Below are 21,709 nucleotides of genomic sequence, written 5' to 3'. Positions count from 1 at the left end.
CCCTAACCCTAACCCTAACCCTAACCCTAACCGTAACCCTAACCCTAACCCTAACCCTAACCCTAACCCTCGTTACACACCCCTCTCCCTCGCCGGCCTGTTGCCACGTTACACTCCTCCCTCGTNACACACCCCTCTCCCTCGCTACACACCCCTAACCCTAACCCTAACCCTAACCCTAACCGTAACCCTAACCCTAACCCTAACCCTAACCCTAACCCCTAACCCTAACCCTAACCCTAACCCTAACCCTAACCGTAACCCTAACCCTAACCCTAACCCTAACCCTAACCCTAACCCTACCTAGGGGGCTCNCTAACCCTAACCCTAACCCTAACCCTAACCCTAACCCTAACCCTAACCCTAACCCTAACCCTAACCCTAACCCTAACCCTAACCCTCGTTACACACCCCTCTCCCTCGCCGGCCTGTTGCCACGTTACACTCCTCCCTCGTTCGNCTAACCCTAACCCTAACCCTAACCCTAACCCTAACCCTAACCCTAACCCTAACCCTAACCCGTAACCCTAACCCTAACCCTAACCCTAACCCTAACCCNTAACCCTAACCCTAACCCTAACCCTAACCCTAACCCTCGTTACACACCCCTCTCCCTCGCCGGCCTGTTGCCACGTTACACTCCTCCCTCGTTCGTACACACCCCTCTCCCCCGCTACCACGTTTCACACCCCCGCTCACACCCCTGTCACACCCCGCTGGCACCCCTGTCACACGTCACATGCTCGCACTCCGTCGCCATGGCAACTACCCGCCAGGTCATCTCCTTGTCCAGGTCAGTCTGAGAGATGCATCTGAGATCATTGACTCGGCCTCAGTCAAACTGGCAAGAGATGAGGGTTTGTGTCTACTGGTTATAGCTCGTCTCTGTCCAGGCTCGTCCTTGTCTGGTCCTTGTCCAGGCTCGTCCTTCTTATAGCTCGTCCTTGTCCAGGTCAGTCTGAGAGATGCATCTGAGATCATTGACTCGGCCTCAGTCAAACTGGCAAGAGATGAGGGTTTGTGTCTATTGGTTCAGGCTGGTCCTTGTCCAGGCTGGTCTCTGTTATAGCTCGTCCTTGGACTGGCTCGTCCTTCTTATAGCTCGTCCTTGCCATAGACTTGGTCAGTGTCAGTCTGAGAGATGCAGTCGATCTTGAGATGGATGACTCGGCCTGTGTCACGATAGCACAGACAGATGATGAGATCGTGACAGTGCAGAGTGGTAGATACATGTTACCATCGCTGGGCGTCAGTAGAAGCTGGACGGCGTCGCTGCTTGTAGCTGAACTCTCACTCAGCGGGAAGTCGATAGACCGGGTCAACTTTTGGGGCAGTCCAGTTGCAGTCTGAGTCGATGATGAGCTGGCTGTAGCACGACACAAGCGCAACTCACAGTCCATGACTCGTCTGAGATCGTCAGCTCGATGTGAAGCGGTCAGCATCAGCGCTTACTGTCATACAGTATGCTTGCTCCACAGCAACTGATTGACTGTGCAAGTGGCATACATTCTGATGAGGATAGTGTGACAAGCTGTAAAGTACCAGCTCGATTGATTGGCTTGACTGCTGTCATCGATCTCAAGCTCTTTCTCGTCAGTGATGATGTCACATCAACGTCTGCTCTAGTCAAGCACTCGCCTGGTCTGACGATGCCATCTATAGCTCGACACACTGACTCGGTGACTGTGCAATAGGTAGTCAGTGCGACGAGAGATGCCGGCTTGATGGCTGACGGGCTGCGATGATTGCCGCTGTGAGCGGGTCATTCAATGTCACAGTCGCAGAAAGCATGCTGCAAGTCGCCGATGCATATGCGCTGGTAGAGGATCTGGTGTGTATCTGACATCGAGTCTGAGTCAGATCGTGTCATTGCCGAGAGCGTGAGTCCAGGATTGACGACCATCAATGTGGGAGTGTAGGTGCATCTGATGTCATCTTTGACACAGTCTAGTGGGAAGNNANTCTGATCATGTGCAATGTGCACTGCAAGACAGCCAGCTCAGAGATGTCGAATAGAAAGGCGGAAACACATGTGGACAACTGTTGAGAGTAGGATAACGATTGCCCAGACCTGGTAAGCGGTGCATAATCCATCGCGGAACATGAATGGTGCCGGCAATGCGAGTTGATCAGAGTCATTGCCGAGATAGACAAGCCCAAGCTGGTAGGGCGCCGATAGACCAGGTTGCCATCTTGCGGACGATTCGAGCAGCCTGGCGAGCCACACGGTATAGATATCATATGATGCAAGCGCGATAGACACCCGCTGAGTGAGTTGAGATCATCAGCTGGGGTATGACAGAAGTGGCTCATGTCTATCGAGTGGTCTTGCTCGACGATGACTCGATGTGGTGTGCATGTGCGATGAGTGTGGTACATATACTGGCAGGCGAAAGCGTCTGTCATTCTGATCGCTGCGTTTGTCATCGCCGTAACTACGACGTGGGAGCCATGTCTCAAAAATGGTGGTCGATACTATGACCTTGAAGCACAAATGTAGCAAGGGCGAGTATTCGCATAAGGCTGACTGACCTGGTGAGACCGTCTANCCATTCATTGAAGATGTGCTTGCGTCTGCTGTAGTAAGAGGTTTCACCGGTAAGGACCGAACGCTCAAAGCATTTGGCATTGGCAATGTCGCAAGCGTCACANAGTAGCCGACATTGGGCCTGATGGCAGAGTCCCGCATCTCTATGAGGGGCAGAGCAGTCACTTGGAGAGAAGCTCGACGGAGTGTCTAGGCATGATTAAAGACATGCAGGTCGGCAGACTATCAGAGTCTAAGATGGGCTGTGTCTCGGAGGATGGGTACGTAAGCTTCGTCAAGGCTGTAACGATCGTTTGATTGCTACCCGGCAAAGATGACGATGAGCCGGTGAACCATTGACAAATTGTGACTATGCGCATGAGCAGATTGCTCGANGAGGATGATAACGAATAGTCCTTTGACAATGACTGACTANCCACTATCAAAGCGACCCGCAATTCATTGATGAAGCGGAATCATGATGTAACTAAGCCGTCGATTATCTTCGTTTGTAGGAGGAGTAGGAGAGCTGTTTGCGCATGACTTGCTCGTGAACGGAACCGGAGCTAGCCAAGTGAAGCGACGATGGGCGGATAAAGCGAGGGACCTGGTCGATATACATGAATGTGTCGATAGACAGTAAGAGCAGTACCTCTCTGTCAGTGACGAGTAGGAAGCCGTCAGGCAATGCGCATACAAACAAAGCGATCGGCGGGAATATTCATACAAACAAAGTGATCCGCGTGCGTCATTATGGCTAATGTCGCTGCGCAGGAAAGGCGGGGCCACTCTGGCGGTTGCATATCTTGAATTGCTGATAGTCGCGTTGTATAGCGCCGCCAAAAGTCACATTTATTTATTTGATCGATTGGCGAAATCGGCAAGTCCAATATTGCCAATTAATTTCTCATTGCCGGAATTTGTCTTTTGGGCCAGCTGACTCACCTGCTCGACTTGGGCTCCATCACACCGAGTCTGGGATACTACTGCGATTCTACGCCGTAGCAGTCAGTAATCGGTGCTGCATCGTATCACTAGAGGAAAATCCTCCGATCAAAGTGCTTCTCGTATAGGCTACCGTCCTGAGAGCGCACTCGTCTATTTGCAGATCGCGGTGAGCCAGGCCGGCTCGGAGTCAGCCGCGTGGACATCTCATCAGTAACCAGCTTTTATTTACTCCACAGCTTGCATGCGCAATCTCTTACACTCGAAGAACACAATATTATCTGTTTGCCGGCAATACATAGGAGAAATTGCCTGTAACGGTAGCATCGATCGATAGTGTCCAGGAAAGAAGTGATCTTATCCATTATTGCATGTGTGCGAGCAATATGGAAAGCTGCCTTACTGGCCTGGTCTTGATCATAAGTCGCCATGGTGATGAATGCAGCGCTTCCGGCAGATCAGTGCGAGCAGTCNACCAGCCCTCAAGCAGAATCTCGGCGTCGCACGTAAGAGTGACACAGTGTGATGTCTGTGACACGGCGACGGACGCGTTGGAGACATGGTCTCAGGCTTTTCCGTGCGTGGTCATCTCTTCCTGCCAGCTCGTCCCCTGCTGCATTTGAAAATCTTCAGAGATACACTGCCAGATGATTACTCGTCTCGCGCTACTGCTTACGCTCTCCCAAGCTGTGTCAACTTCTGCTTCGCCGGCGCGGCTGTTTGGCCGGGATAACTATGGGCCATGGTTGCCGACACGCATAGCCGCAGATCATTGTCTTGATGTCGCTCTCAGCTTCAGAGTAGACCTTTCGAACAACGTGCGTCTCGCATGATGGACCACAGATTGCTCAAACGCTGCGTAGGTCTTGATTGCGGGCAATTTGCCGCCCGACGTACANTTGTCTTGGCACGAGACCAATCGTGACGCCCGCGGTGGGGCAACGTACAAGCTCACTCGTACGCTACTTTGATCTTTCACTCGATCAGAATGAAGAATTGGGAGCAGTCGTTCGTGCGCTGGCNGTCATGGATGTAATTTTGCACCGCAAATACGGCTCTGACCGATTCTCTTTNTTCGAGGTGCCGAGTTGCAATGTCGGCATCAACTCCNTTGCGGTATGTNACCCGTGCTCGGGCTNGTCCGGGCTGATGCTTCGTGCAGATCGGCGATATGCATGCCAAGTAGGCAGATTGAAGTCTTGGCTGCTGGGCTGACACCCATTTACAGAGTCGTAAGCGCCGGCATCGCAATTCCTGCTTACTAGTGCATACTACCATGCATGTGCATCTTTGCTGAGCGGCACGTGGCATGCTACACGAAGAGACAAATCGAGGCGACGCTTGATTCGGTAGCAGATCACCGAGCAGCCAGTGTCACGGCCGCCAACTTCGTGATAGCACTCAGCATGTGTTGACATACCGTTAATGATCACTCTGCAAGAGCAATATAAAAGTCCAGCGAGACGCACGTCACGAAAAATCAGTTGCGCTTCACTGAGCCGGTCAGCTCTCGGGAATTATCCAGCGCAAGCCGCTGGTCTGACGATCACGACGCAAAGGCGATATATCAATGCTCGATAGAGCTTATGATCGCGAGCAACTTGCACGATGTTGTTGAGCAAGTAACATTAAGGCAGGGTGAGATTTCGATTGTATGCAAAGAATCTCTAGCGGGTGAGCTTATGAACGAGGCATGTATCAGAGCACTTTGATGCAAGTCACATGATTCGGGACAATGAGCGGTCATGCTTCTCTAATCGCTCTCGATGTGGTACAAACGGCAAGCGACCATGATGCAGCCGAGCGAAGCGTCAAGTCTATTCGAGGTGAGCATTGATCCTTGACAAATGTGCTATAGAATTTGACGCAGAGCTGCCGTAGTCTGGAGACTGATCGCTTGCGAATGTCTGTCGAGCTCGGCTAATAACTTCGCTTGAAAGCATTGTAAATTCGCTTGGAAGGGAGACAGCTACAGCATGCACCATTGTGTTGATGTGCGGATCTGCTTGTCTGCAACCATGCCGCTCATGCCAACTCGTCCAGATGATCAATATAATCGTGTACGCTACAGTCATGTATAACGACTGGCGGTCGCTGTTCGTCGTGAAACCTCTGACTATTCTGCTGCCTGAACCCCAAAGATAGCCGACGCTTGTGCTGTTCTTGCCGAAAGCGCTCCGTCTGCCGATGCAAGCTTTTGGCAAAGCCGACAGCCTCCTTGCTGCAAAGATATTGCTGTTGTCGCGCGGTCCGATTTTGAACGGCCGAGCTGGGACATATTGGGTCCTTAGTGTGCACGGCAATCTCAGATCTGAGCGTTTCGTCATCCATGCGCAGGCTGCCGTGGTGGTAATGAACTGCACATAGTCATGAAGTGTTATCATTGCATCAGGTGGATCTTGCATCTTGGGCTGTCGAGAAGAACCACAGGCGGCGCCAAGCACCTTGAAGCGGACATCTGTCCTCGTAAACGTGAGCCGCTTCAAGCAGCAGTCGCACACTAACATCGTAGACACGACAAACGCATACTTCGTCGGAATTACGCGTTGGCGCCGGCTTGAGCGCTGATGGTCGGCTGTTGTGTGTGAGCTCAGCTCGGCTCGCTTCAGACCGACGGCTTGATGCGGCTCTGCGCTCGCCTGCGATTCGGATCAGACGCGGGCTCTGACGATCTGTGATACGCATCAGATCAGGATGGACAGGAAAGTCGCTCGGAGGTCAGACGATAGAATGACTGGCAGCTCTCGCGCCATACCAAGCCTGCCTACACCTCGCTACAATTCAAAAACTGATGAGATCATCAAATCGCACTAAATCAAATAGCACGTCGCAAAGTCCTCCGCGTAAATTGAATAGGCGAACGAGTCGCGCCAATGGATCTGGAGCCCAAGTAAAGGGCCAGATATCCCGCGATCAACGTCACTTCAGTGTCGATGGACGTCGGAGCAGATGCTCATCTCAAGGACACGCCACAGGACGCTGACGATCGACGCAATGAGCGTCATTTACTTGGCGAGAAGCCTGACAATCCAGGGGCTGTTGACTCAGAGAGCGCATCGACGCTGGCTGAGCAGGCCAATGTAGATAACGAAAAGGGCAGCACCATCGATGTCATTCCAGATGGTGGCTATGGATGGGTCGTCGTCGCTTGCGTGTTCTTGACCAATAGCGTCACCTGGGGACTCAACTCGACCTTTGGCGTCTACAACTCGTTCTACATCGCCAATAACTACTTCTCAGGAGGAACTGATCTGCGTTATGCCATGATTGGTGGTCTGTCTGTTTCTGCGGCACTTGTCATGGCACCCATCTCGAATTATCTTGCCAAGAGGATTCACTTCAAAGCGCCCATCGTCCTTGGCATCATTCTTACTGTACTCGGTCAAGCTTTCGCTGGCATTTCTCGCAACATCGGAGAACTTTTTGTAACGCAAGGCCTGATGTTCGGCGTCGGAATCGGGCTCATTTTCATACCATTGCTACCAATCGTTTCTCAATTCTTTCTGAAACGACGTGCACTTGCACTCGGTATCAGTGCTGCGGGAAGTGGAGCCGGCGGTCTGGTCCTCAGCAATACTACGCGGCTAGCCATCGACAATATATCCATCAAATGGGCGCTTGTCATCAATGCGCTGATATCGCTGGTCGTACTCGTACCTTGTGTCATTCTCATCAAGGGACGCGTCAAGGCAACCGGTGCACGCTTCGAGCCACTCCAAGTCTCTTGGATCTGGCACCCTAGCTTCTGCTACGTCTGGGTCTGGGGCTTCTTCAGCATCCTGGGATATATACTTGCGCTTTATTCGCTACCGGCTTACGCTACTGCCGGTTTAGGTCTATCTCAGACAAAGGGCGCAGCATTACAATCGATTTTGGCCGCCGGTCAAATGGTCGGACGGCCCCTGATCGGTTGGTCGCTTGATCTCTACGGACGGTTCAACATGACGATACTCTTCACGCTCATCGCCGGCATCAGCTGTATCGCGATTTGGCTTCCAGCACGCAGCTTCGGCGTTCTCGCTTTTTACGCACTAGTCCAGGGTGTGCCAGGCTTTCGGCACTACTGTGCACAGACTGATGCGAACGCAGGCATCTGTGGCGGCACGATCTGGGCGAGCTGTTCAGCTGTCACGGCCGAACTGATTGGCCTGCAGGACCTTGGATCTGCTCTCAGTATCTTCTGGCTAGCAATCGTTCTGCCGGCTCAATTCGCACAGCCGATTGCAGTTGGCCTCAATACTTATTCAGCCTCAAAGCTGGGAAGGACAGGCCCGGAACAGTATGCGATTGGCATCGGTTTTGCTGGCGCAACCTTTCTCGCAGCCGGCCTTGTGCTCATCCTCGCTCGACATCACAAGCAGCAAAATTGGAAGCTGTTTGTCAAGACCTGATGCTCGTCGACAATGCGACTCCTCTCGCTCGACAACTCGGTCTCTCGGCAAAAGGAGTAGAGCCTTCAAGAGAGCCAGCAAGAGCAGGCTGTAAACATGCCAGCCAGAGTGCACGTATGTCAGCATGAGAGAAGAGCAGCGCGTTCTGCGTTATGCCTGGATTGTGCCTCTTGTTGTTGTCATGCACGGTGCAAATAGTGTCAAATAGGCCAGGTGAACGGCGACCATACAACATCGGAACTTCTCAAAGTGGTGGTATTCATGATGAGGGCTGCAAGTCGCCCAATATTGCTTGCCATGGACAGGACCGTCAAATTGCACCTGTCCAACAGGTATAGATTTGCCAACATCGACCGAGTGTCTGCGACTCTGTCTTTGATCGGAAGCAGATTGAAATCTTCTTGATGGAATGTGGGCGCCACGTCCATTTGCGCGCGATGCATTTGTGTGATTTCGAATAGCTGGCTCAGATCACGGGCTTGCTCTAGCGCCGTTGACTCGGCGGACATCAGATGGAGCCGGACACGCTTCTGACTGCTTCTCGGAAAATACTGGAGACTGGATGTGACCGCCTCAAGTGACCAAGAGAGATTGGTGCACGATCTGACAGGCTCAGAGCATTCGACAGCTTTGTCACCGCCCCGAAAGAAGAGGCCTAGCTGAAGATTGTTGTCGGGGTCCGTGTCCAGCTCCCTCTCGCGAGCCTCCTCGAGCTCGCGCACGTGTCGATTTCGTGGACAGTGATGGGCGAATAGCCGCCGAAGATCTGAAAGCGGACGAGCAAGAAGGGGAGGGACGGTACAGTTTACAGACATCGGGTGATCGCTGTCGTAAACGATGCAATCGCCAAGGTCAGTACGGTTTGGTAGGAATCGGTTCCGAAGATACTTGTCCAAGTCCGGATAAGTCCAGCGCTCGAACACGAGATGAGGCTGCTCCCAATCGTTTTCAGCTACCATGATCTGGTCTGGCTTGTATGTGTAGCGCTCGCGGCTGACACGACAGCTCAGCCGAGGTCTGTCGAAATAGTCGGACATTCGGCCATAGTTCCAATGGGTGTCGTTGTAGATAAGCTGCCGATTTGTCAAGTCTGCGTACCATGCGGCGTGCAGAAAGAGGTAGAGCTCTGACGCAAAGCCATACACAGCTGTGAACGGGTACAAGAGCGTTCGCTCGCACTCGGCCAGATCCTCGACGGCATAGCGTTGAGCATCCATGCGAAGCGTCATCGCGAAGAGCAATAGCAGCGACAGAGTCGCCGCGCAACAGAGCCGCCAGCCATGTGAGAGTGTGATCATGCATTCACCGATGAGTCTCGCTGGCGGATGGCTCGATGCTTCCCGTCCAGAACGGGCGTGGCATGTGCTTGCCGTGTCATATTGATTTATCGCGCGACGCGTTACGTCCGATCACTGCTCATGCAAGGAATGTCCATCGCAGAGAGCGTGCAGAAGATCCAGGCCTTGCTGCCAGACGCACTACGCAGGCCGATTTGCGGCATAGTATGCGGCTCCGGCCTCTCCGAATTGGCCGACACGCTCGTGGACCGGATAGATTTGGCCTATAGCGATATTGGCTTCGCTGCTGCGACAGGTACATGTGGGCGCTGCTGGCTAGTCGACAGAAACTGACCTTTCCTAAAGTGCATGGCCATGCATCGTCGCTTGCCTTTGGCCTGCTGTCAGACAAGCGAATACCTGTCGTGTGCCAGCTTGGCCGATTTCACGCTTATGAAGGCTATCCGCTCTCGACGGTCACTTTTCCGATGCGGGTCATGAGCAAGCTCGGCGTTCAAACCGTCATCAGCAAGTTGGCTCAAACTTGCTCGTGATTATGCGCTGACCCATGACGGATAGTCACAAACGCTGCCGGGGGTGTTCGCCCTGGCCTGGCCGTCGGTTCCATCGTCGTCCTGCGCGATCACATCTCGTTGCCCTCACTCACCGCCATGAACCCTTTGATCGGCCCCAATATCGCAAATGCTGGTCCTCGGTTTCCATCAATGAGCGACGCCTACGACTTTGAATTACGCAAGCGAGCCTTTCGCGCAGCTCGCAAGATTGGACTGCCTCGAGATGTACTCACCGAGGGCACCTATGCATGGGTTTCCGGGCCGACATACGAGACCAAAGCAGAATGTCGGTTCCTACGAGCAGCGCAAGCGGATGTTGTTGGGATGTCGACGGTGCCAGAAGTCATTGTTGCGAGACACGAGGTGAGCTCGGCGCGTCTCAATCGAAGCGTGCTGACCATGACCATTGTTTAGGGTCTCAACGTGATCGTTTTCTCCCTTGTCTGCAATGCCGTCATTGATGCACCGTACCGATCAGCCGAAGAGGAAGAAGAGGCAGAATATCAGGGCAAGGAGCTTCTGATAGCAGAACCTATCGAGGCCATCACGACTCATCAAGAGGTGCGCATCAAAGCGCAATCAAGATCGTGCTCATTCGTACCCAGGTCCTGGACACGAGTGCGCGGCGAGCGGGAGATATCCGCGCACTCGTCACGGAGATTGTCTATACGTTCTGATGTGCTCTCAGGAACTGCAGACAGTGGAAGAGTAGCAACGGCATCGATACTGCAAAGTGTTGCACTTGTACGATCAGGCCACAGTTGGCTCGTCGGTTGATTCTGCTACCTTGGCGAGACCGTGCTGTCTTAGAAGAGCATCGATTTCGGTAGCTAGCAATACATGCACCGTCGGCATGCCATTTTCATCGAGCTGGACAGTCGCTATCTCGACCTTCTCGCTGTCAAGTGTGGTGCTGTCCATGGTCTTGCTGAGAACCTTGACGGCGAGTTCGAGGCCTTCGTCGAGGTTCATGTCGCCTTTGTAGTCCTGTCTTAGTAGACTCTGCGCAGTACTAGCATTGGCGCCGATACAGTGCGCTCGCCAACCGGTATAATTGCCTGACGGGTCGGATGCGTACAGCTGAAACTCGTAATGGGGATCGTGGCCAGCAAACAGGAAAGACACACCAAACGGCCTCAAACCTGAACAGGCGAGATCAGCAGTGATCATGGTCTCAGCGAAGTTACCAACCTCCGTACTGCGTATAGCCTTGCTTGAGATCGCAGACCCGCTTGACGAGATGCTCGACGGGCATGTCTTCGTCAAATGAGGCGAGATGACCTTGAGCAGCGTTACGAGAGAAGTTGACAAGTGAGTTTGCATCTGCGGTGATACCGGCGACGGCTGCAATGATGTTTCTGCGGCTCCACATGAGCACACAGGAGAATCCAGGCAGGGCCGGCACGAGACGCACGAATTGATGCCAAAAATCTTCTCCCTGCCACCGCCAGCTTCTTTGTCGAGTAGTTTGCTCGTCACCCGCTTCTCTGCCGCCAAGATGACTCCTCGCCTGACTGGTCTGCCCTCTGTCGACTCATCTTTCATTGCAATATCTTCATCGGTCGATTTCGTAGGTGCTGCAGGGCTTGAAGTAGACGCTACGGGTGCTGTAGCTGCAGCCGCTGCAGCACTGGAGACGGTCGAATCTGCCGTCTTCTTCTCTGTGGCCTGTCCGCTGCGGGGTGAGCTTCGCTCAGGCAAGGCGATCCTCAGGACGGTCTTGCCTTGAGCATATCTTCCGCCTGCTTGCTTCCCTTTCCTGGTGCAAGGATGCCGACAATGCATCCTGCATGCGAGACTGATTCCATAGCATATTCGACCTATCGACACTTTGCTAAGACCCGCATTGATCGAATAAGCGATTGGGCTTGCCTGATACAGCCGTCCCTCTGGACTGAAGATTGTCGTACGAGAATCATACCTATGCGTCCTCTTAGCAATCTCGTCTCTCGACAAGTGTGTGCTTTGACCTGCCTCCGTGCCATCGTGCTGCTGCTGCTTGCGTTGGCGACGACTTGCTGTGAGCTGTGAGTGCTTGAGCTTTGACGTGGACGCTGACGCGTTTTAAAGCTTCAAGCTCAAGCTTTTGCGCTTCACAGCTTCGAGGACGCGTGCTCGATGCAGGGCGTGAAGCATGACGACTAATGGTTGTACAACACAAAAAGTGCTGGTCTAGGACACTAGACCAGAGGAACAGTCTAGTCGTCTTCCATGTCCCGCGCAATGCTTTTGTAGAGCTTGTCGCTTGCGATCCTTCGCGTACCTCGCCAGCGCCGGTAGCGTCGTTTAGCTGTGCCGATCGCGCTCGCCAGTCTCGAGGCGAGGAGGTGCTCCCAAACCCAGCTAAAAAGAGCGTTGAGGATGACCAGCAGGAGCAATTCGAGGTGAAATTCTCTTGGAAAGTGCACAAGATCCAGAAGCTTGTAAATCTTGCCGTGTTCGACAAACATTGCGAATAGCGAAAAGGCAGACAAAATCACAATGGTCACGAGCAAGAGCACATTGGTGTGTATTGGCTGACGATAGGGTGGACCGACGCAGAAAATGACCGCCACGATGATGTATTGGAACGATGAAAGTAAGAAGAGTGCCGAGTTCTCGTCATTTTTTGTTTTCAGCACGTCCGGATTGATCTTGGGCGGCCTGTACCATGGCTGTGCACGCACATAGAAGAACACGCCAAATTGAAAGGCGGTCGTGATGATCATCTGTCCGATGAGGGACGTCAGTACCTTCTTCGAGATCAGATTCGCCGTAGGTCGCTTCGGATGGATACGAGGATATGGCGCCGTCCTGCCCATGGTGACCGCAATCGGCAAGATAATGAACAGATCGATGTAGAGAAATTGGAAGTCGCCAAGTGATGAAGCAATCGCATAAAGCGCAGTGACGGTCGCAAACTGTATGATCGAATAGCTCGCCATGAATTTGAAGCACGAAAAGGACGTGACTAGCGCGGCCCTGCCCTCGCGAATGACTTCGATGAAGCACGAAATATCGGGTGACCGGCTCGTGAACGGCGCGGCAACAGACGCTTCTGCTTCCGATAGCGACAAGCCAACGTCGGCTGCTTTAAGCGCGCCGCAATCGTTCGCGCCATCGCCGCAGAAGCCGACGGTATAGCCAAGATCCTGCAGCCGTTCGACAAGTTCGTGCTTCTCGTCTGGAGACATGCGAGCAAAGACAACTCCTCGAACAAGCATCTGCGCGATTCTCAGCGACAATTGCTCTGGATGGAAAAGATTCAACGTACTCGCTGTAGCGTCTCCTGGGCGCCATAATCGATCATCCATCGGAAAACGTCACCGCTGACTGCCAATGCGTAATTGCTCATTCTTTCGCCCAGCGAGGCAATCGAGCGATCTTCAGAGCTGTTGTCAGGAATGATGGGCTGGCGAGCGACTTCAGCACGGCCTGCCAATGCGCGCAGGTCATACCTTTAGGCTGTAAGGATTCAGCAAGAGCCTTTCGTCCTCGACATCGAACCATTCAAGCCGCGCATCGGGATCCAGCTGATGGCCTTCGAGAAATCGGGGCAGGTAGACCGCTGCCTCACGTTCGATCATGCCGCATTCGCGAGCGACGCTAACTGCAGTTCTAATATTGTCACCCGTGCACATTCTGACTGCGATGTGCGCATTCGCAAGCGTATGAATGGCAGGCGTTGTGCCAGGCTTGAGCTTGTTCTCGAAGATGATCAGTCCGAGGAAGCGCAATTCGCTCTCTGCGACTTCGCTGGAACGTTTGACGTGAGCAAAATCAGGCTGCCTCATTGAACACCCACCGCTTCATTCGCTGAGCTTTGATCCAGGTCAGGCCGGGAATGGATTTGGCTGCAACGGCGATGACGCGGAAGCCGTGCTTTGTGTAAAACTCGAGACAATCGTGGTAATCGTCAGGCACTGTGCGCATGTCAGTGGCTTGTGAGCTGGGATCACTATGCACTGACGAGATCCGGCAAGACAGATATCCGTCATCACTTCCGGCGCGCCTTTAACGTACACTTCGACAGAGGACGATCGGAGCTTTTTGACCAGTACACTCATCCGTCGCAAGGCAGAAACAAATTCGAAAGTACGGATGACGCCTAGTTCGAGGAAATGAGCATGCTTGCTACCGCTTCGCAAGGCGTCTTCGATCTGGAAGCCTTGCGTGCCAGGTGGACGCACGACAGTTTGCACTAGAGTAGCGGCCCTTTCTGGTACGCGAGAGTTGGCGCGCTTGCTCTCGTTGGACTTGCGTAACTGCGGATCAGGACGCACTGTACCTTCCTTGCCTTCTTCGAGCGACCAGCCAGTAAACTCGAACATGCGCAAGTCGAGAGGATCACCGATTACTTCGCCGTTCACAATTTTGAGACCGTGACAAGTGGCCAGCGCATGCAACAATGGCGTCTTTGCATCCTCGGCACCAAAGATGGGGACATCGTTGACATCATCGTGAAGATCGCTGAAGACGCGATCGATACGGTGCACGTTGCGCACGCCGAGTACATCCAGACCCTCTTCTGTGAGTGTACCGGTCTTGTCGAAGCAGGCCAGATTGATCTTACCGCCGATATTGACGCGATTAGGCGAGATGCAGAAGATACCGGCTTTGCGCAGTCGTGAGATGGCGAATGAAGTGCCAATAGACATTGTTGCAGGCAGAGCAGGCGGCACGACGATGGTCACGAGATCGAGCGCTCGCACGACAATAGTGTGCCACTTGATGCCCAGCTTGATGAAATTGACAGAGCTTGCGATGAACCCGATAACAGCGATACCGGCAAGTACGCCGATGAAACGGAACGAATCTCGATAGAACTTAAAGCCCATCGGTTTGGGAAAGAGCATTGATCGCACCAAAGCGCCCTTAGTCGTATCAAAACCCGTGCGCAAGACAATGCCGACCGCTTCCAGACCTGAAGCTGCAGGTCCTGCCGTCCGTCTGATGCGTATCACGCCGGTACCGAAGAAGAGAACATGCTTTGAGAGAGCCGGAGGTATCTCGCCTCCAATGGTTTGGAGCATCTTGATGGCAGAATCGTCGACAGGTGACTTGGAGACGGGGACTGACTCCCCAGTCAGCATGCTCTCGTTGACGATTGCGTCGCCAGAGAGCATGATCAGGTCCGCAGGCACGATTTGTAAACCTGGTTCTCCTAAGTCGATGAGATCGCCAGGTACTAGCTCGGTAGAGTCGACAATGGTCCACTGAGCTGCACGCCAGATTCTGATCGAGCATGAGAAGCGAGACATTTCGCGCATCCTTTCGACATTCCGCTTGGTTTCGACCAGAGTGGTCGTGATACTGATGATGCTGATAAGCGCAATGGTGGCGGCGTACGCGACGTAGTCGTCGTAAGACCATAGCACAATCGAGATAATCTGAAATACGTAAAAAGGGTGCAGGACTTCGTCGACGAAAAGCTGCCAAACCGTCCGCGCCCTGATCTCAATGGCGTTATTTCCAAAGAGTGACGTCCTTTGATATACTGCTGCAGCTGTTACGCCCTTGCGCAGATTGAGCGCACTTGACCATTCTGGATCTTTCCAGTCTCGTGCCATCCGAAACTTATTGTCGACAGGATGCAGCAAGAAGCGATAATAGCGATAGTCAACATAGCGCACTTCCGTCAGCATGGTGGCTCTTCTCATTGGTCGGTTTGACTTGACAGAGCCGTTCAAGGGCGTACTCGCTTCCGCATCTGCCTGGGACTTGGTCTGCGATGCCAAGGCAATATCAGTCCTGCTTGTGGGTGGCTCGCCACAACCGGGTGCAAAGATGTCTGTGAGAGGTGTTGGACCAGGCAAGCTGATCGTTTGGAGCATTTCGATGTGACGATCACCATGTTGACTTTCGACAACTATGAAGTCCGCTCTGGCAAAGTCGCGCTCCTTGCCGCGCCCCTGTAGCCACCAGCGTGGAATCCAACGGCCGATGAGCCAGAGAATGCCAATTGACAGAATGCAGCCGGAAAACCATAGTATTCGTTTATAGGTCTTTTGGCCCCAACCGACAAAGAGGATCTGCAGGTCTTCGTCAACGATATAGACAGACTGTCGGCTGGCCAGCAATCTGGGCTTGCGACCAAAGAGAGTATTATCGGCGGTCGAAGACAGATCCTCGTTGATCGCAGGCTCATCGTCTCCGTCTTCGGACAGTTCTCCGATATCGACACGAGACTCGCCAAAGAGGGGATCTCCGTTACCAAAGCCGCCATAGCTGCCGAAGGGGAAATGAGCGGCTCGATGTCGACGGCTACGGGTGATGCGAGAGTCCGTTGATTCGACTGAATTGGTGGTCGTCGTTGAGGATGTAGAGACTGACGAGCCGTATGGTCCATATGGATCTGCGGCATCATCATCCTCCGAGTCGACGGCAGACCGAGTGGGTGAGCTCTCCTTCCTTGCTCTCTTGCCACGTATACTGTATTCCGATCTCCTAGAGCTGATTGAGCGCCGCGATGATGCCGCTGAGCCCACAGACAGCGTGCTTTGGCGGCGCGCTGCAGAGGGGCGAGCCTGCCGGCGGTAAGAGGAGGAAGACGACTGTTTGACAGCATGCTCGAGTTCCGGGTCGGATTCAGAATCTAGCACGCCAGGTACTGACAGATTGGAGGCGCTGGATGCAAGCCTAGGTCTGCCAGTCGACGAGCGCCGCTGGGTCTGCGAGGCCTCGACGCCTGACATACGTCTGTTGCTTCGACTACGAGAAGATTTACTGCTCTTGATGGATCGTGCGACGTGCTGTGACGTAGCGCCGAAGGAGCAGCTGGCTCCATCGTCGTACTCGCCTGACAGTCTCGTGAGTTCGCCCTTTGAACGAGGGCGAATGCGCATGCCAGTGATGCCGGTGGGCACCGATTCTGCGACAGGTCCTGCGTGACATGCGCCCCATCAGTCTGGACACGAGTCGACGTGCTAGAACGACGGCAGACCTGAAAACAGTGAGCCGGTCGGGTCGTCGTATACGGGCATGTCCTCTTCATCTTGGCCTGCGCCTGCTGTCTCGAGCTGACTGAAGATCGTCGGCAAGCCCACGGGATCTTCATTGATCTGCTGTTGTGTCAAGCCATCGGCAGGCGTAAAGAATCCGCGAAAGTCGGTCGGTGCACCTTCGCTGATCAAGCTCTTCGAGCGATACGAGCCGGCAGGAGGCTCGATAATGTCATGCTGAGACGGCGGTGCCGGGATGATGATGGCGCCCTGTTGGACATCTTGTGGCTGCATTGCTTCACGACATCATGGCATGTCACATGCTCGGTCTGCCTTCATGTAGGCCAAGGGAGGGCGGCGCAGCGGCGCGATATCGATCGCGACCTTGTTGCATCTATAGGATTCTACAACGCCATACCGACGCCCTTTGCGCTCAGATAGCTGTGCAAGCCCCGCAGGAGCTCGACTTGCTCTTCAGTAGTCAGCGCGGTCAGTGCAGATTGAAGCAGGGTGCCAGCATTGATGTGATGTTCCTGTCACCCGCGTCAGAACGCAAGCTGCCGCTTGTCGTCTGCACTCACTCTGATCAGGCTGCTGTAGTAGACGTACGAGAACAGACCCATCAAGAACCTGCGCGTTCTCAGTTGTCAGCGCTGACACTGCATTCAGAGTCACTGAGCCTCACTGGCAGTCCATGCGATCAGTGATGCCACCATGACCGGGTATCGAGTCGCCAAAGTCTATATCGCCCCATGAGTGTGGAACGTATGGTCGGTCAGTTCGGGGCTCACCTTTGATGTTGAAGGCTCGTTTGAACCCCGAAGCGAAGAAACCGCCAAAAGGCGCAACCAGCGAGGCAAAGACGGCCATGACGAGGCAATGGAGCTGGAAGGGTGACCAAGGCAAAACGGTGATCGATCTCCGGAACTGCTCCCATGTCAATCTCGACTAGACCATTGAACACTGCGTCAACCGACAAGTGTGCTAAGGCCTGCTGCGACCCCTTGTGGCAGTGGCCATTCGCGCCAAGTGAAGACAGGATTCGTCGAACAGGTTATCGTACTGAACGCGCTTGTGCCAAGATCGGTAGCGGGACATGTGAGATATGTGAACCGCATGAACAGCGTGCCCCACTGATGGTTGCGTCAGCCCATTCGGTCTTGATGGGACAAGGATTGCATACAAAGTAGGAGAAGACGACTGTCGCGAAAAAGGCACCGACAAAGCCCTCTACTGTCTTCTTCGGGCTGAGCTTGATGAGCTGAGTCCTACCCATCGTCATCCCGAAGAAGTAAGCAGCGACATCGTTCATGATGACGAGCGAGGCCGGTATCCAGAACCAGATCAGGCCTTCGAGTATATTGTTGACAATGAAGTGACTGATCAAGAAATGTCAGCTTCCTCGGCTTCGCTCTTGTCGAAGGCTTACGACGAGACGACGACGACCAAGAGGCTCATGTGGATCCAGCAAAAGAGTCCAAATTGGCGACGCAGCTGGTTGCGCTTCAGTGCACCGACGAAGCCGACAAAGCCTGGAGATAATCGCTCAGCAGCAATCGCCATTCAGAATTAGCGGACTGACCGATGACGTAAAGCATGAAGCTTATGAATCGATGGTGGCGAGCAAACGGTATGAAGTAAGTATCGATGAGGACAATGTGCTGCTTACAATGTTAGCCTCTCATATTACACACCTGCACCGCGGCCGACCTTGAAGTAGTAGATGATCGTTTCGCCATATAGGAAGTAGTTGGTCGATATGAAAAAATACCAAGCGGTGATCCGCGACCAACGCTCTCGCTCTGCTTTCCGTCGCTGATGAGCAGCTGAGCGCTCCCTTCCTTCGCCCTCGTGGTGGTGTGAGGACGATGCGCCATCGAAAAGATCGGTCAGCTCTCGAAAGACGAGAGCCGACGAAACAAAGGTCAGCAGGATCACGTAAACGTGCCCGAGCAACAGTATCGCTGCGAGAATTGATTGGCGTCATTTATTCTTGTCGGCGCAGCAAAGAGACTTACTGATAAAGATGGTGACCATGATGAGGCTCCAGACGATGCGCGTCATCACACTTTGCCATTTCTTGGCAGGGTCGTGATCAGTGCCATGCTGGCCAGGCGTGTCAAGCTTGGCCCCCTTTGAAGACTTTGGAGACAGCGGCTGTATTTTCGCGGTCGGCTCTGCGGCCCGCTTATCCATCGTAGGCGTCACTTGACGGTCCGACGCTTGTGTGGCAGCCTCGAGCTGACGTGTCTCGAGCGATGCGGGGGCATGCCGACCGTCTCGAGCAGGTCGCGCCGTTGCTGGCTCGTCAGCCTCGTCGTCACTCGTGGATACGACGGAAGAGCTGGACATGCCCCAGGGTGTTGAGGCGCCGGAGTAGAGCGAATCAAGCGTCTCTGTCCGATCCGGCAGGCTGGGCCTTACCGTGCTGGTTGTCGAATCCGTCCGGGAGTGAGCGTTCAAGCCAGCCGCGGAAAGCTTGAGACCGTTCAGATGAGGAGAAGCGATCTGTTGATGTTGCACCGCAAGCTGAGCTCGTTCGTGCGCCCCATCAGTTGCTGCTCTGCCTACGGGGGCAGAGTCTTTCTGCCCTGGCAAGGCTGGCGTTTGTGGGCCGGCTCCAGCAAGGCCATTAGACCTCGCTTCGGCAGCTATTTGTGGGCCATTCGCTTTCGACTGCCTCGATGTGGCAGCAGGGGTAGTATTGAGCGAAGCTGCCTTGTCTGCTGCCTTGCGTGCTCTGGCTCTGGCTTTTTTGCTGGGCGTGACGGCTGCAGTAGCTGCACCGCTCGCCGTGCCCGTAGACTGTCTCTGCGTCTGCTCTTCGATCGCCTCGCCGTCGTCGTCGTCACCACTGTCCTGTACTTGCACTGTTCGAACGGCAGCCTTCGTTCAGCTGCGCCCCCATGCTGTCAACGGACGTGACCACCCACATCCAGCAAAGCGGCCGGTACTGAAGCCCGCGGGCAGTCCGGAAGAGGTTGACATGTCGCTTCGGCGAGCGACGGACTGCTGCACAGACAGAATGCTCAGGCAAGAGCAGGAGCCGGACCGGGCAATCGATTGATCGCGTCGTCGGCGTCGGCGGCGGGCCTAGGCGGTCCTTGGATCGCACCCAAGTCTCGCTATCAATCATGGAGAATCCGAGGAACGACATCTACGACGTTGTCAGATCGCTGGTCGAGCCCGCCTCACCTGTCGTCATCGCACAGAACATCGACAGGTACTACACTGAAGACGCCTACATTGATCATCCTATGCTCAATCAGCCCCACACACCGAGCTCGAGAGGTGCGCTGGAGAGGTGTTGATGCGTCTGTCACTCATGTCCGCATTGTCACTTCAGAAGGTCTAAAGGGCATCTACACGTTCGTTCGATGCGATGATCGCTTCTAGACTGCTGAAGACGCGCGCGCAGGATGCTCAAGGTCCTTACGTATGGCAACAAGGTGCGATGACATATCCTCTGAAAAGGCTGTTCTGCACTGAATGGCGCAATGTGCAGATGGAGTTTCATGGTGATGCCTGTTTCAACGAGGATATGACGAAAGGCTGGCTAGGCGAGTACTGCAATGCTCAAGGCTCGGCTGAACCAGGCTCACCATACCCTTCCACTAGAGGCCAGTGAGCACCTCTACTTGACGTTCCTGCCGTTCATCAAGACTGCTCCTCGCTTTCTAATCCGTATTGATCTCGTCAAGGGCAAGGACGGCCTGTACCGAGTGAGACGTCAGGAGGACAATCTCGGTGGGTCAGCACATTCGGGACTGCGCGAGCTGACTGACTTTCTCTCGAAGCTACTGACTTCATGCGATCTGGTGTCTACATCATCGGGGTCACGGAAGCGCTTGACCTGTACAAAAAAGCCATGGGTTGGGCCTCAGCTACGACGGGCAAGCTTGTGTTGGCGGGCGCAAGACGTATAGGCTTATAATCCACTGAGATATGCATTTGAGCGTCTCTATCCTTGCTATCTTCTGAAGGACTTCAGGCAGTTTTGTGACGGCTAGCTGCACTGCCTGCTTGATCTTTATCTTGCCCACTTCTTGTGCTCTCAACGCTCGCTTTGAATTTGTCTTGCGCGGAGGAACTAGACCCGCTGGGCTGATTTCCTTTGGCCGCGTTGCGCCCCGTGGGATCCTTCCTACCGCCCGTCGTGTTCGGCGTCTTTTCGGGATGGAGCGCATCTTTGCCACTTCTACTAGCGGTAGTGGAATGCATCTGCGAGCCGCCAGCGTGCACGTCTCCTGTCGTCGCATTGAGAGACGGCGAAGACCCTTGTTGCTTGTGCTGCGATTTGTGCTCATCATCTCGGCCTGCAGTCGTGTCCCCACTACTGAAGACTGAAGACACGCGGCCAAGCGCGCCCTCTGCGGCCTCCGTCAGAGATTCGTATGTGTCGTGGGCCTTGTCGATCATGCCAGGCTCGGACGAGCCTTCTGACGAGTCTTCATCCCCGTCTTCCTCGCCGATCATATCTGGTAGAGTATGTCAGAATTCCTCCGGCTCATGGTTCCGCCGACTGACCTGCGCCATAATGATCGGGATGAGCTCGGAAACAGTCTTGCATGCCCTTGAATTTGTCAATGCAGCCTGCGCCCTTGGGCGTCTCGTCACTGAATACAAAGCAAGAGAATGCTTCCTTAAATTCGGCACCGCAAGGGCCATGAGCCATGCCACCAAGGCAGGGGCAATCCCAGTTGATTTCGCCCGTCTCGGGGTTGAACGCCGCTGACGAGTCCTGTTCGCCTTCTTCCGGTTGGGAGGGATCGCCAGCAGCCGTCTGCTGAGCTACCTCTTTCGCCTTGTCGTGCACAACATTGGGCGTCTCGTTTGTAGCTGCCTTATTCTTCGATGCGACTACTCAGACTGGGCTCATCAGGTTGTGACATTCTGACGATTCACTACGCACGTAAGGCCTTGCGTTTGTCCGATCCGCTGCTACCGAGCAGAGCGCTACCGCCAATGACGCCCACTACGGCTCCTCCGGCGATGACAAAGGCCGATCTCGACGTACTTGGCATCGCCGAGCTCGAAGCCCACCGTTTGCTGGCTCGCGAGGCCCTCGCGAGGC

General features: G+C 54.1%; 10 protein-coding genes across 10 annotated transcripts; 4 read left to right on the top strand and 6 right to left on the bottom strand.

Annotated features, from left to right (window-relative positions):
• Nucleotides 1–3,943: 3,943 nt before the first annotated feature.
• L969DRAFT_86369 (uncharacterized protein) lies at nucleotides 3,944–4,759 on the top strand. The gene is made up of 5 exons (XM_014714188.1): nucleotides 3,944–4,290; nucleotides 4,336–4,429; nucleotides 4,479–4,588; nucleotides 4,635–4,654; nucleotides 4,701–4,759. Exons 1-5 carry the CDS (start codon nucleotides 4,120–4,122, stop codon nucleotides 4,735–4,737), a joined length of 432 nt encoding a protein of 143 aa, XP_014569674.1. The 5' UTR covers nucleotides 3,944–4,119; the 3' UTR covers nucleotides 4,738–4,759.
• A 303-nt stretch (nucleotides 4,760–5,062) lies between these two features.
• On the bottom strand, nucleotides 5,063–5,897 carry L969DRAFT_86364 (uncharacterized protein). The gene is made up of 2 exons (XM_014714187.1): nucleotides 5,354–5,897; nucleotides 5,063–5,298 (listed from the first exon to the last, which is right to left on the bottom strand). Exons 1-2 carry the CDS (start codon nucleotides 5,875–5,877, stop codon nucleotides 5,226–5,228), a joined length of 597 nt encoding a protein of 198 aa, XP_014569673.1. The 5' UTR covers nucleotides 5,878–5,897; the 3' UTR covers nucleotides 5,063–5,225.
• A 508-nt stretch (nucleotides 5,898–6,405) lies between these two features.
• Nucleotides 6,406–7,863, top strand: L969DRAFT_16467 (uncharacterized protein; the record flags this gene model as incomplete). Its single annotated transcript, XM_014713589.1, has 2 exons — nucleotides 6,406–7,513; nucleotides 7,562–7,863. 2 exons carry the CDS (start codon nucleotides 6,406–6,408, stop codon nucleotides 7,861–7,863), a joined length of 1,410 nt encoding a protein of 469 aa, XP_014569075.1.
• A 200-nt stretch (nucleotides 7,864–8,063) lies between these two features.
• On the bottom strand, nucleotides 8,064–9,092 carry L969DRAFT_93626 (uncharacterized protein; the record flags this gene model as incomplete). Its single annotated transcript, XM_014714186.1, has 1 exon — nucleotides 8,064–9,092. The coding sequence occupies one exon, from the start codon at nucleotides 9,090–9,092 to the stop codon at nucleotides 8,064–8,066; it is 1,029 nt and encodes a 342-aa protein (XP_014569672.1).
• A 198-nt stretch (nucleotides 9,093–9,290) lies between these two features.
• On the top strand, nucleotides 9,291–10,392 carry L969DRAFT_93625 (uncharacterized protein; the record flags this gene model as incomplete). The annotated part of the gene is made up of 5 exons (XM_014714185.1): nucleotides 9,291–9,456; nucleotides 9,507–9,668; nucleotides 9,720–10,078; nucleotides 10,130–10,276; nucleotides 10,321–10,392. The coding sequence occupies 5 exons, from the start codon at nucleotides 9,291–9,293 to the stop codon at nucleotides 10,390–10,392; spliced, it is 906 nt and encodes a 301-aa protein (XP_014569671.1).
• Nucleotides 10,321–11,809, bottom strand: L969DRAFT_375764 (uncharacterized protein). Its single transcript, XM_014714184.1, has 4 exons — nucleotides 11,690–11,809; nucleotides 11,130–11,636; nucleotides 10,907–11,073; nucleotides 10,321–10,857 (listed from the first exon to the last, which is right to left on the bottom strand). Exons 1-4 carry the CDS (start codon nucleotides 11,698–11,700, stop codon nucleotides 10,466–10,468), a joined length of 1,077 nt encoding a protein of 358 aa, XP_014569670.1. The 5' UTR covers nucleotides 11,701–11,809; the 3' UTR covers nucleotides 10,321–10,465.
• A 12-nt stretch (nucleotides 11,810–11,821) lies between these two features.
• L969DRAFT_86359 (uncharacterized protein) lies at nucleotides 11,822–17,122 on the bottom strand. Its single transcript, XM_014714183.1, has 6 exons — nucleotides 16,638–17,122; nucleotides 13,665–16,577; nucleotides 13,500–13,617; nucleotides 13,153–13,450; nucleotides 12,969–13,106; nucleotides 11,822–12,918 (listed from the first exon to the last, which is right to left on the bottom strand). Exons 1-6 carry the CDS (start codon nucleotides 16,927–16,929, stop codon nucleotides 11,914–11,916), a joined length of 4,764 nt encoding a protein of 1,587 aa, XP_014569669.1. The 5' UTR covers nucleotides 16,930–17,122; the 3' UTR covers nucleotides 11,822–11,913.
• On the bottom strand, nucleotides 17,009–19,906 carry L969DRAFT_86355 (uncharacterized protein). The gene is made up of 11 exons (XM_014714182.1): nucleotides 19,569–19,906; nucleotides 18,654–19,505; nucleotides 18,346–18,599; nucleotides 18,218–18,296; nucleotides 18,065–18,167; nucleotides 17,819–18,014; nucleotides 17,613–17,768; nucleotides 17,427–17,562; nucleotides 17,321–17,375; nucleotides 17,217–17,265; nucleotides 17,009–17,168 (listed from the first exon to the last, which is right to left on the bottom strand). Exons 1-11 carry the CDS (start codon nucleotides 19,621–19,623, stop codon nucleotides 17,040–17,042), a joined length of 2,064 nt encoding a protein of 687 aa, XP_014569668.1. The 5' UTR covers nucleotides 19,624–19,906; the 3' UTR covers nucleotides 17,009–17,039.
• On the top strand, nucleotides 19,770–20,569 carry L969DRAFT_93620 (uncharacterized protein; the record flags this gene model as incomplete). The annotated part of the gene is made up of 6 exons (XM_014714181.1): nucleotides 19,770–19,926; nucleotides 19,982–20,003; nucleotides 20,054–20,084; nucleotides 20,141–20,195; nucleotides 20,254–20,382; nucleotides 20,433–20,569. 6 exons carry the CDS (start codon nucleotides 19,770–19,772, stop codon nucleotides 20,567–20,569), a joined length of 531 nt encoding a protein of 176 aa, XP_014569667.1.
• Nucleotides 20,570–20,622: 53 nt separating this feature from the next.
• On the bottom strand, nucleotides 20,623–21,659 carry L969DRAFT_16461 (uncharacterized protein; the record flags this gene model as incomplete). The annotated part of the gene is made up of 3 exons (XM_014713588.1): nucleotides 20,623–21,113; nucleotides 21,163–21,495; nucleotides 21,548–21,659. The coding sequence occupies 3 exons, from the start codon at nucleotides 21,657–21,659 to the stop codon at nucleotides 20,623–20,625; spliced, it is 936 nt and encodes a 311-aa protein (XP_014569074.1).
• Nucleotides 21,660–21,709: the final 50 nt, after the last annotated feature.

This window comes from Mixia osmundae (assembly GCF_000708205.1).
Source record: "Mixia osmundae IAM 14324 unplaced genomic scaffold scaffold_3, whole genome shotgun sequence".
Lineage (NCBI taxonomy): Eukaryota > Fungi > Basidiomycota > Mixiomycetes > Mixiales > Mixiaceae > Mixia > Mixia osmundae.
This window is presented reverse-complemented; position numbering and strand designations above follow the sequence as displayed.